Here is a 12,500-nt window from a genome sequence, read left to right as displayed (position 1 = left end):
GATGAGTACAGGGGAGATGTGATTGAATTATTCTGCCTGGTAGCACAAACCGTAGCTTTTATTTTGAGGAAATGGGAACCATGGTTGTCTCTACACACAGTGAGAATCAGGATGTTATTTAAAATACATTCTGCTGAGATGAGCTTTTTTATTTTGGTGCCATTTTAACGGTTTTGTTCTCAATGAGGCGTCCATAGGGGGCGTGTTATTCGAGGTGTGCTCTGTGTCTTGTCATACAGCCTATTTATTCATCCCTCTCCCCTATCTTCCTCCCCTACCCTCTATTTCCAACATACCTCTCCTCATAATATACGCCATTTAGCCGACGCTTTTATCCAAAGCGACTTGCATTGCAGTGAGTGCGTACATTTTTCAGTACATGTGGTCCCAGCGGGAATCGAACCCACGACCTACGCGTTGTTAGCACTATGCTCTTCCAACTGAGCCACAGAGGTCCGCTGATGTCCTTCTGTCTCTCCTCTCCTCTTTCCCTCTGTATCCACCGCCCTCCCCCCTGCACCTCTCTATACGCCCTTCCTTGTTTCCTCTCTACCCACGCCCCTGTTTCTAGTGGGGTAGTGGTGGTCTAGTGAGTTGGACTGGTGATCAGAAGGTCATGAGTTCCTCTCCTTCAACACCTTGTGTGTGTGTGTGTGTGTGTGTGTGTGTGTGTGTGTGCGTGCGTGTGTGTGTGTTGCAGACCAGCGGGGAGAAGGTCAGTAAGCTGAGTCTGGTGGACCTGGCTGGCAGCGAGAGAGCTGCTAAGACTGGAGCAGCAGGAGAGAGACTGAAGGAAGGCAGCAACATTAACAAGTCAGTCACACACACACACACACACACACACACACACACACACACACACACTCACACTGTTACACTCACATAAGACTGGAGCTGCAGGAGAGAGACTGAAGGAAGGCAGCAACATTAACAAGTCAGTCACAACACACACACACACACACACACACACACACACACACTCACACTGTTACACACACACTCACACTGTTACACACACATAAGACTGGAGCTGCAGGAGAGAGACTGCAGGAGGGCAGCAACGTCAACAAGTCAGTCACAACACACACACACACACACACACACACTGTTACACACACACTCACACTGTTACACACACATATGACTGGAGCTGCAGGAGAGAGATCAGCAACGTCAACAAGTCAGTCACAACACACAAACACACACACACACACACACACTGTTATGCACACACACGCACACACTGTTAGACACGCACATGTACGCAGACACACACACTCACATGCACTGTTACAAACGCGCACACACACACACAAACTTCCACACATGATCCATAGAGTATTTCATCTGAGTGTGTGTGTGTGTGTGTGTGTGTGTGTGTGTGTGTGTGTGTGTGTAGGTCTCTGACCACCCTGGGTCTGGTCATCTCTGCTCTGGCTGACCAGGGCGCCGGGAAGAACAAGACCAAGTTTGTCCCCTACAGAGACTCTGTCCTCACCTGGCTACTGAAGGTAACACACACGCACACACACACACACACACATATCTCTGTCCTGTCTCTCTCTATCCTTCACACACACACACACACACACACACACACACACACACACACACACATATCTCTGTCCTGTCTCTCTCCATCCCTCACACACACACGCACACACACACATCTCTCTCCTCTCTCTCTATCCCTCACACACACACACACACACTCAAGTATACATGCACACACACACACACACACACACACACACACACACATATCTCTCTCCTGTCTCTCTCTATCCCTCACACACACACACACACACACACACGCGCGCGCGCAGACAAGTATACATGCACACACACACATACACAGCTCTTTCTCACCTCCCCGTTCCCTTTCCAGGACAGTTTGGGCGGTAACAGCCGCACGGCGATGGTTGCCACGGTGAGCCCGTCGGCGGACAACTACGACGAGACGCTGTCGACGCTGCGCTACGCCGACCGCGCCAAGAGCATCGTCAACCACGCCGTGGTCAACGAGGACCCCAACGCACGCATCATCAGAGAGCTGAGGGAGGAGGTGGAGAAACTGAGAGACCAGCTCACCCAGGCAGAGGTGAGGGAGGTCGGGGAGGGGGGGAGGGAGGGAGGGAGGGAGGGAGGAGGTGGAGAAACTGAGAGACCAGCTCACCCAGGCAGAGGTGAGGGAGGTCGGGGAGGGGGGGAGGGAGGGAGAGAGGGAGGAGGTGGAGAAACTGAGAGACCAGCTCACCCAGGCAGAGGTGAGGGAGGCGGGGAGGGGGGGAGGGAGGAGGTGGAGAAACTGAGAGACCAGCTCACACAGGCAGAGGTGAGGGAGGCGGGGAGGGAGGGAGGGAGGGAGGAGGTGGAGAAACTGAGAGACCAGCTCACCCAGGCAGAGGTGAGGGAGGTGAGGGAGGGAGGGAGGGAGGGAGGGGGTGGAGGGAGGTGGTGGAGGGAGGGAGGGAGAGAGATACAGAGTAATGTCTTGTCCTCCTGTCCTGGTAGTCTATGAAGGCTCCAGAGCTGAGAGAGAGAGAGAGAGAGAGAGAGAGAGAGAGAGAGAGAGAGAGAGAGAGAGAGAGAGTGTGATGTCTTGTCTGTAGTCTATGAAGGCTCCAGAGCTGACAGAGAGAGAGACAGAGACAGTCATGTCTTTCTCTGTAGTCTATGAAGGCTCCAGAGCTGAAGGAGAGGTTGGAGGAGTCAGAGAAGCTGATCCAGGAGATGACCGTCACCTGGGAGCAGAAGCTCCGGAAGACAGAGGAGATCGCTACGGTACACACACGATACACACAATAGTACACGCAAATACAGAAACAAAAGGCATATACATACACTGTTTCCTGCATTCGAACACACCAATAATATTCCCTCCATGCCTCTGCTGTGTGTGTCTGTCTCTGTCTCTCTCTCTGTCTCTCTCTCTCTGTCTCTGTCTCTGTCTCTGTCTCTCTCTCTGTCTCTGTCTTCTCTGTCTCTGTCTGTCTCTGTCTTCTCTGTCTCTGTCTCTCTCTCTGTCTCTCTGTCTCTCTGTCTCTCTCTCTGTCTGTCTCTGTCTTCTCTGTCTCTCTCTCTCTCTCTGTCACTGTCTCTCTCTCTGTCTCTGTCTCTGTCTTCTCTGTCTCTCTCTCTCTCTCTCTTTCTCTCTGTCTCTCTCTCTCTGTCTCTGTCTCTGTCTTCGTGTGTGTGTGTGTGTGTGTGTGTGTGTGTGTGTGTGTGTGTGTGACCGTGTGCGTGTGTGACCGTGTCCCTGCCCTCCTCCCTCCAGGAGCGTCAGAAGCAGCTGGAGAGTCTGGGCATCTCCCTGCAGTCCTCTGGGATCAAGGTGGGAGAGGACAAGTGCTTCCTGGTCAACCTCAACGCCGACCCCGCCCTCAACGAGCTGCTGGTCTACTACCTGAAGGTGCACACACACACACACACACACCTTTTTTGTTTTCTGTAGGAGCACACCAAGGTAGTATTGGTGGTCTTTAGGCGGCGGTAGCCTAGAGGCTGGAGAGGCCGACTAGCAATCGGAAGGTCGCTGGTTCGATCTCCGCCTCAGGGGGGAAGCTGTGTGTGCCCTTGAGCAAGGCACTTAACACCCAATTGCTCCAGGGGCGCCGACTACGGCTGACCCTGTGCCTGGAGCAAGAAATACCATATTGATTGCATGGCAATAAAACAATTGTTATTATATTGGAATTTATTGCATGGCAATAAAACAATTGTTATTATATTGGAATGTTGTGTAATATTAAGATCCTACCAAACGTGCGTTTGGTAGACTCTGTAGATACCTAGCTGCTGCTGTTGTTGTTGTTGTTGTTGTTGTTGTTGTATTATGTTTGTGTCCAGCTGTGTCATGGTGCATGTTGTTGGGGGGCTAGTGGTGGCCTTGGGGATAGTGAGTTGGACTAGTGACAGGGGTGCAAACGTGTCACCTTTCTGCTAAATTAGCCGTTTTTATCTCAAAATATGTCATTCATGTGAATTGTGTAGATCTGCAAAAAAAAAATTTGGGTGTGGGGGTCTAAGTCTCATCCAAGTCACATGATGCACGAGCTAACTAATCTTCCTGTCTGCTAAACTCCGCTGCTGTTGAAATAACTCTTAGCTTCAGGGAGCTAGGTACAATTCCAGACAGCATAGAGAACACAGTCACGGTAAACTGTTTTAAAAGTAATTCTGCAGGTGTTGAGGTCAGGGCTGCCGCTACTTACACGCGCATCATTGTTAGACCACCGACCGTTAGTGCTAGCGATATCTATATCTATATATATCTATTTTTAAAAGTAATTGGTGGGGCAGTCCCACTCATATTTTTCCTTTTAATGACAGACACAGTAGAGATTATGACAGGAAGGAAGAGTGAGAGAGAGAGAAGGGATGACATACAGGATATGTCCGTGGCTGGAATCGAACCGGGAGCCCTGCGGTACATGGTCAGCGGTTAATCCACTACGCCACCTAAGCGCCCCAGCGATATCTATTTAACACCATTAGTGCTAGCGCTATCCCCCCCCCCGCTAAGGTTAGCCACAAACAAAATGTGTCACCTTTTTGGGCCATCACCAGTTTGCACCCCTGTCAGGTGATCAGAAGGTCATGAGTTCAAGTCCCACCTGGGACACACCACCACCACTAGTGTGCCCTTGAGTTAAGGCACTTAGCCCTCAGTTACTCCAGGGGAGACTGTCCCTGTAATCTCTCTTTGGGTAAAAGCGTCTGCTGAACGGTGTGAATGTTGTTGTGTATAGGAGCACACCAAGGTGGGGTCAGCCGACTCCCAGGACATCCAGCTGTGTGGTATGGGCATCCAGGCAGAACACTGCATCATAGACATCACCGCCGACCCAGGAGTGGTGCTCACCCCCCACAAGAACTCACGGTACACACCCCCCACACCCCACAAGAACTCACGGTACACACCCCCCCCCCACCCCACAATAACTCACGGTACACACCCCCCCTACCCCACAAGAACTCACGGTACACCCCCCCCCCACCCCACAAGAACTCACGGTACACCCCCCCACACCCCACAAGAACTCACGGTACACCCCCCCCCTACCCCACAAGAACTCACGGTACACCCCCCCCCTACCCCACAAGAACTCACGGTACACCCCCCCCCCACCCCACAAGAACTCACGGTACACCCCCCCACACCCCACAATAACTCACGGTACACACCCCCACACCCCACAAGAACTCACGGTACACCCCCCCACACCCCACAAGAACTCACGGTACACACCCCCCCTACCCCACAAGAACTCACGGTACACCCCCCCCCACCCCACAAGAACTCACGGTACACACCCCCACACCTCACAAGAACTCACGGTACACACCCCCCCACACCCCACAAGAACTCATGGTACACCCCCCCACACATGGTCTTAATCCTCTTCACCGTCTCTCTCTCTCACTAACACACACTCCTTCCTCACACACACACACACACACACACACACACACACGCGCACACACACACACACACACACACACACAGTCACTTTTGAGATGTTCATGTTTTTATATATGTGTGTGTGTGTGTGTGTGTGTGCAGGACGTGTGTGAACGGCTCCCCTGTCACCAGCCCTCAGCAGCTTCACCACGGGGACCGCATCCTCTGGGGAAACAACCACTTCTTCAGGTGTGTGTGCGGGAGGGGGAGGGGGAGGGGGGGGTCGACCCTAAGACTTTAGGTAGCGTAGTCTTAGATTGACAGGTGTTTCGTCAACGGGGGTAGCAGAGTTTTTGATTGTCATTTTTCTAAATGTCATATTTTTAGTTGTTTTTTACATTTTCACAGTACAGCACTGAAACCCCTGTCCCCCTCCTCCCTCCCGCCTCTCCCTCCTACAGGATCAACCTGCCTAAGCGCCGGTCGCGGGGCGAGGAAGAGGAGGGTGAGGGGGGGCTGATGAAGGGCAGCGGCAGCAGCGAGCAGCTGGACGCGGACGGGGACTCCAACAGCGAGGTGTCCAGCGAGGTCAGCTTCTCCTACGAGTTCGCCCAGACGGAGGTCATGATGAAGGCCCTGGGCAACAACGGTGAGGAGGGGGAAAGAGAGAGAAGAGAGGGAGAAAGAGAGAGAAGAGAGAAGAGAGGGAGAGAAGAGAGAAGAGAGGGAGAGAAGAGAGGGTGACAGAGAGAGAAAGAGAGAGAAGAGAGGGTGAAAGAGAGAGAAGAGAAGGAGAAAGAGAGAGATGAGAGGAAGAAATATAGAGAGAAGAGATGGTGAAAGAGAGAGAAGAGAGGGAGAAAGAGAGAGATGAGAGGAAGAAATATAGAGAGAAGAGATGGTGAAAGAGAGAGAAGAGATGGTGAAAGAGAGGGAAGAGAGGGAGAAATAGAGAGAGAAGAGATGATGAAAGACAGAGAAGAGAGGGTGACAGAAGAGAGGAAGAAATAGAGAGAGAAGAGAGGGTGAAAGAGAGAGAAGAGAGGGAGAAAGAGCTGTAGAAAGGATAGGGGTAGTGGGATGTCATGATGAATGCCCTGGGCGACAACGGTGAGGACATTTATATTGAACATTTCTGGCGTTTAGCAGACGCCTTTATCCAAAGCAACAGTTCAGACCAAAGGTCCGCGATGGGACAAGACCGTTTTAGAACGCCATGCTTCTACAGTAGTTGCAGCGGTCTGAATTGCCTTTAAACTAAACAAACGTGCCTTTACTCCTACATCTTTGCTCTGAACTGCCCAGTTTTTAGAACGTCGGTTGCTGGGGAATAACGGTGAGAAAGGGATTCAAAGTTTGTCACAGAGTACAACGAAATGCATTTATGCTCTAGAGGGGCCATCTAGGCAAGGGGTCAGAGCCATTGAAGGTGACCACAGCCACAGCCGCCCCAGAACATTAATATTTTTCCCATTTAGCTGACGCCTTTATCCAAAGAGACTTACAGCAAATCTATCCACCAGTCATCATAAGAAAAGTAATCTATGCTAGGACCAGAGGCTGTTGGCAGTGTGTATTTACAGTAGAGAAACTCTACAGCGGGGTAGAGGGGACAGAGAGGTTTCAGGAGGGACAGTTACGGTGTAGCCTGAAGAGATGGAGGTCTTCAGTCTACGGCAGAAGATAGGGAGTGACTCTGCAGTCCTCTGACAGCAGTGGGGAGTTTGTTCCACCAGCGGGGTGCCAGGACGCTGAAAAGCTGTGCCTGAAGGGATCAAAGCGAGAGAAGAGAGGGGGAAAGAGCCTGTAAAAAGGATAGAGGGTTAGAGCGGGAGGAGGGGTAGAGAGTTTAAAGCAATATGATTGATGTCTGGTCTCAGTTTTGCTCTTCGACATCAGTGCTCTGCACAGTTAAAGGAGCAGAGATGAAGCCACTTAACTGTAACGAGCCACAGCAGTACATCCCCTCACTGACTACTTCAACATTTCCCTCACTGAGTACTGCAACATCTCCTGCAATCTGGAGCCAATGAATCATATACGCTTACTCCACAGTTACTCTATAACCTATTTTTACAACCAAAGATACAGGGGGAAACCCCTTATATTAGGAAGGTCTGTACCGAAGAACTCTGAACTCTTTGAGCTGTCTGTGATTCTCCAGTCATCAGTGTGACCGGCCGACCTAGGCACAGGGCACTAACAGGCTTCTATGTTCCAGCCGTGAAGTCTGTTAACCCACACGGCCCGTACGGCCTGTCCTAGAGACGACCCTGCAGAAAGTAAATCTTAAGTAAGATGAAATATCTTAAATCAAGGCAATAAAGGCTCGTTCTTTGTCCCGAGTTTTTAAGCACTAGTTAGATAGATATCTTTTACTTATTTTTAAAAAGATTGCCAAGTGAAATGTTCCTGTTCTTTTGGCAGATAATTCTGTTTATTTTATGTCATATTTTCCCCATTCTTAATGGGGGTTTTTTCACGGTTTTGAGAGCTGACTTTTTTGCAGTGTAGGCAGTTTTCCGATCCGGCCCCAATCCCACTGAAGCCCATAATCCTGACTCTTTGTCATGCAAAACAAATCCTAACTTTATTCTGTAATCCAGAGGTTGCTTTGTAAAAGAAAGAATATATATATATATATATTTTTTTTTAAGTCTCTTGATGTAAAAAATACCACTAAAACATTTCCCCCACTTCTCTGTGCTGTCGTGTGTGTTGCTACCCAGAGCTTCAGTAGAGAACCTGTGGTGAACCACACAGACAGTATCAGAGTAGATAAGGGTCTTTTTTAAACACAAGTTGCTCCCTGTTCACTGTCCCCCCCCCCTCCCTCTGTCCACCCCCCCCCCCCCCCCTCTGTCCACCCCCCCCCCCCCCCCCCTCTGTCCACCACCCCCCCCTCCCTCTGTCCACCTCCCCCCCCTCCCTCTGTCCATCTCCCCCCCCCCTCCCTCTGTCCACCTCCCCCCCCCCTCCCTCCGTCCACCTCCGTCCACCTCCGTCCACCTCCCTCCCTCCCCCACCACCCCCCCCTCTGTCCACCACCACCCCCCTCCCCCCCCCAGACCCCATGCAGGCGGTGCTGCAGTCCCTGGAGCGGCAGCACGAGGAGGAGAAGCGCTCGGCTCTGGAGAGGCAGAGGCTGATGTACGAGCAGGAGCTGCAGCAGCTGCGCAGGAAGCTGCACCCAGACAGGCCGTCTACCCAGGGGCAGGGGCAGGGCCCGGGGGGGCAGGGGGGCCAGGCCCCGGGCCAGGGGCAGGGCCAGTACCGCAGCCTGGAGAGACTCAGCATGGGGGGCATGTCCAACTCCCCCAGCGCCCAGAGCAGGCTGCGCCAGTGGAGCGAAGAGAGGTGGGTCTGCAAGTCCAGGGTTGAACTACTGTATGTTCTGAAGTAACCACTTTGCCTTCTAAAGTACCCATTTCCACTGTCAGAAACCATCAGAAGATGGAAAATAAATGGAACAATTGAAGTCAAGGCAAGATCTGGAAGACCAAGAAAAATGTCTTGATGATGATGATGATGATGATGAGGGTGATGATGTTGTTGATGTTAATGTTGTTGATGATGATGATGTTGATGTTGTTAATGACGAGGATGATGATGATGATAATGATGAAGAGTCTGTCTCGTCTCCAGGGAGGCCATGATAACGCGGAGCCTGCGTAAGCTGAGGGAGCAGATCGTCAGAGCCAACCTGCTGGTGCAGGAGGCAGGCTTCATCGCCGAGGAGCTGGACAAACGCACCGAGTACAAAGTCACCCTGCAGATCCCTGCTGCTAACCTCAACGCCAACCGCAAGGTACACACACACACACACACACACACACACACACACACACACACACTCAGAGTCACCCTGCAGATCCCTTCTGCTAACCTGAACGCTAACCGTAAGGTACACACACACACACACACACACACACACACACACACACACACACACACACACACTCACTCACTCAGAGTCACCCTGCAGATCCCTTCTGCTAACCTGAACGCTAACCGTAAGGTACACACACACACACACTCACATGCACACTCACACTCTCACACACACACACACACCCTAACCCCGTGTCTCTGTGGTGTGTGTGTGTGTGTGTGTGTGTGTGTGTGTGTGTGTGTGTGTGTGTGAGAGCAGCGTGACGCGGTGCTCAGCGAGCCGGCGGTGCAGGTGAGGAGGAAGGGGAAGGGGAAGCAGATCTGGGCTCTGGAGAAGACGGAGAACCGGCTGGTGGACATGAGGGAGCTGTACCAGGAGTGGAAGGACCACGACGACGACAACCCTGTGAGTTTACCCAGCATGCACCTGGCTAGACCACCACCCTGGGAGTTTACCCATCATGCACCTGGTTACCTGATTAGATGACAACCCTGTGAGTTTACCCATCATGCACCTGGCTAGACCACCACCCTGGGAGTTTACCCATCATACACCTGGTTAGACCACCACCCTGGGAGTTTACCCATCATGCACCTGGTTAGACCACCACCCTGTGAGTTTACCCATCATACACCTGGTTACCCAAGCCGGCCCTCATCAATCAGATCCACTGTGGCTTAGAGTATCAACGTTTGGAGCAGAAGAATATATATATATTCTTATTTTTTTAACATAGGGTTATATATTTTTTCAATACATGTCTATCTTTTAAAAAACACTTTTAGGGCATTTCTGCTTTATTGGGAGAAGTAGACAGTAGAGAGGGACAGGAAGGATGGGTGAGAGAGAGGAGGGATGACATGCAGGATAAGTCCATGGCTGGAATCGAACCTGAGACCTTGCTGCGCCACTTGCATGTCCCCGACATCACCTTTCTGAGTAGAAGGAATCAGACTTATAATACCTTTAACACTCCTACCCCCTTAACCATCTCCTCCTCTTACTCTCCTCCTCCTCCTTCTCTCCGTCCCTCCTTCAGGTGATGCGCTCCTACTTCAAGCGGGCCGACCCGTTCTTCGACGAGCAGGAGAACCACAGCCTGATCGGCGTGGCCAACGTGTTCCTGTCCTGCCTGTTCTACGACGTCAAGCTGCAGTACGCAGTACCCATCATCAACCAGAAGGGGGAGGTAGGGAGGGCAGGAGAAAGGCACACACAGGGGCACACACACACACACACACACAGACACGCACACGCACACACATTCCCTCTCTCTCTCTCTCTCTCTCACACACACAGTCTTTTTTTTTAATGTTGTGTTTAAATATGTCCCTGTTTTTTTGGGGGTCTGCCATGCTACCACTCATTGTTGTCACACAATGATGATGTCACACAGTGTTCCTCTATGTTGTTGTTGTTGTGAGATGCTGATGGCGGGGCTTTTCTTCTCTCCCAGGTGGCGGGGCGTCTGCACGTGGAGGTGGTGCGTGTGGGGGGGGGGTTCGAGGAGGGCGAGGCCGGGGGGGAGGATGGAGAGGTTGGCCAGGATGGTGAGGTGCAGGAACGCAAGCTGGTCTGCATGGTGAGACACACACACACACACACACAGAGGCAGACACGCTCACACATACAAACACAAAGAGAGGCAGACATGCTCACACACACAGAGGCAGACACACACACACACACACAGAGGCAGACAAGACACATGCTCAAATGCGCACTCATATCTCTCTGATACCAGTGATGATGAAAGTTGTATAGTTGATGTGTTCTCTGTTGAGTTGGATTTGATCTAATGTGGTCCTCTCTCTGTCTCTCTGTGTCTCTCTCTCTGTCTCTCTCTCTCTCTCTCTCTCTCTGACTCTCTCTCTGTCTCTCTCTCTGCCTCTCTCTCTGTCTCTCTCTCTGCCTCTCTCTCTCTGTCTCTGTCTCTCTCTGTCTCTCTCTCTGTCTCTCTCTTTCTGTCTCTCTCTCTACCTCTCTCTCTCTGTCTCTCTCTCTGTCTCTCTCTCTATCTGACTCTCTCTCTCTGTCTCTCTCTCCCTCCCTCTCCCTCCCTCCCCCCCAGATCAAGATCCTGCAGGCCACGGGTCTGCCTCAGTTCCTGTCTAACTTCGTGTTCTGCCAGTACTCCTTCTGGGACCAGCCCGAGCCCATCATCATCGCCCCCGAGGTCGACCCCTCCACCTCCTCCCCCAGCTCCAAGGACCCTCACTGCATGGTGGTGTTCGACAGCTGCAAGGTACACACACACACACTGTTATGAAAATGTTACTCTTGCTGATTCAGATTGACTTTGTCCAAACTGTCTCTATGACATTCCAACACCATCTCTCTCTCTCTCTCTCTCTCTCTTTCTCACACCCCCCTCCCTCTCCTCTCTCTCTCTCTCCCCCCTCTTTCTCAACCCTCTCTCCCCCTCTTCTCTCTCCATCTCTCTATCTAGGAGCTGGCTGTGTCAGTGACAGAGGACCTGATAGAGTACCTGACGGAGGGGGCGGTGGCCATCGAGGTGTACGGCCACAGGCAGGCTGACCCCGGCCGGAACCAGGGAGCACTCTGGGACCTGAGCATCATACAGGCCAAGACCCGCACGCTGAGGGACAGGTACACACACACACACACACACACACACACACGCACACACACACACACACACACACACACACACACACACACTGAGGGACAGGTACACACACACACACACACACACACAATGAGGGTCAGGTACACACACACACACACACACAATGAGGGACAGGTACACACACACACACACACACACACACACACACTGAGGGACAGGTACACACACACACACACACACAATGAGGGACAGGTACACACACACACACACACACACGCTGAGGGACAGGCACACACACACACACACACAATGAGGGACAGGCACACACACACATGCACACACACACGCTGAGGGACAGGTACACACACACACACACACACACAATGAGGGACAGGCACACACACACACACACACACACACGCTGAGGGACAGGTACACACACACACACACACACACACACACACACACGCACGCTGAGGGACAGGTACACACACACACACACACACGGACATACACACAGATCCATATATACATCCACACAACACACAATTTGCCTCTGGACAATTTATTGGACATTTGACAAATGTCCATCCATACCTACCTAGTGCTCAGAA

General features: G+C 51.8%; 1 protein-coding gene across 1 annotated transcript in view; it reads left to right on the top strand.

Moving 5' to 3' along the window:
- kif13ba (kinesin family member 13Ba) overlaps window positions 1-12,500 on the top strand; it is a gene marked incomplete at both ends in the record, with an annotated part of 76,947 nt that overhangs the window by 42,371 nt on the left and 22,076 nt on the right. Inside the window, 15 exons of the mRNA XM_080527664.1 lie at window positions 701-813; window positions 1,400-1,511; window positions 1,889-2,101; window positions 2,674-2,784; window positions 3,278-3,412; window positions 4,752-4,882; window positions 5,567-5,653; window positions 5,866-6,053; window positions 8,473-8,761; window positions 9,050-9,212; window positions 9,555-9,701; window positions 10,336-10,485; window positions 10,753-10,878; window positions 11,368-11,541; window positions 11,746-11,906. Of these exons, the coding sequence (XP_080383790.1) occupies window positions 701-813; window positions 1,400-1,511; window positions 1,889-2,101; window positions 2,674-2,784; window positions 3,278-3,412; window positions 4,752-4,882; window positions 5,567-5,653; window positions 5,866-6,053; window positions 8,473-8,761; window positions 9,050-9,212; window positions 9,555-9,701; window positions 10,336-10,485; window positions 10,753-10,878; window positions 11,368-11,541; window positions 11,746-11,906 (2,300 nt within the window). The remainder of the gene's footprint in view (window positions 1-700; window positions 814-1,399; window positions 1,512-1,888; window positions 2,102-2,673; window positions 2,785-3,277; window positions 3,413-4,751; window positions 4,883-5,566; window positions 5,654-5,865; window positions 6,054-8,472; window positions 8,762-9,049; window positions 9,213-9,554; window positions 9,702-10,335; window positions 10,486-10,752; window positions 10,879-11,367; window positions 11,542-11,745; window positions 11,907-12,500) is intronic.

Source organism: Nansenia antarctica (assembly GCF_963989245.1).
Source record: "Nansenia antarctica genome assembly, chromosome: 3".
Lineage (NCBI taxonomy): Eukaryota > Metazoa > Chordata > Actinopteri > Argentiniformes > Microstomatidae > Nansenia > Nansenia antarctica.
This window is presented reverse-complemented; position numbering and strand designations above follow the sequence as displayed.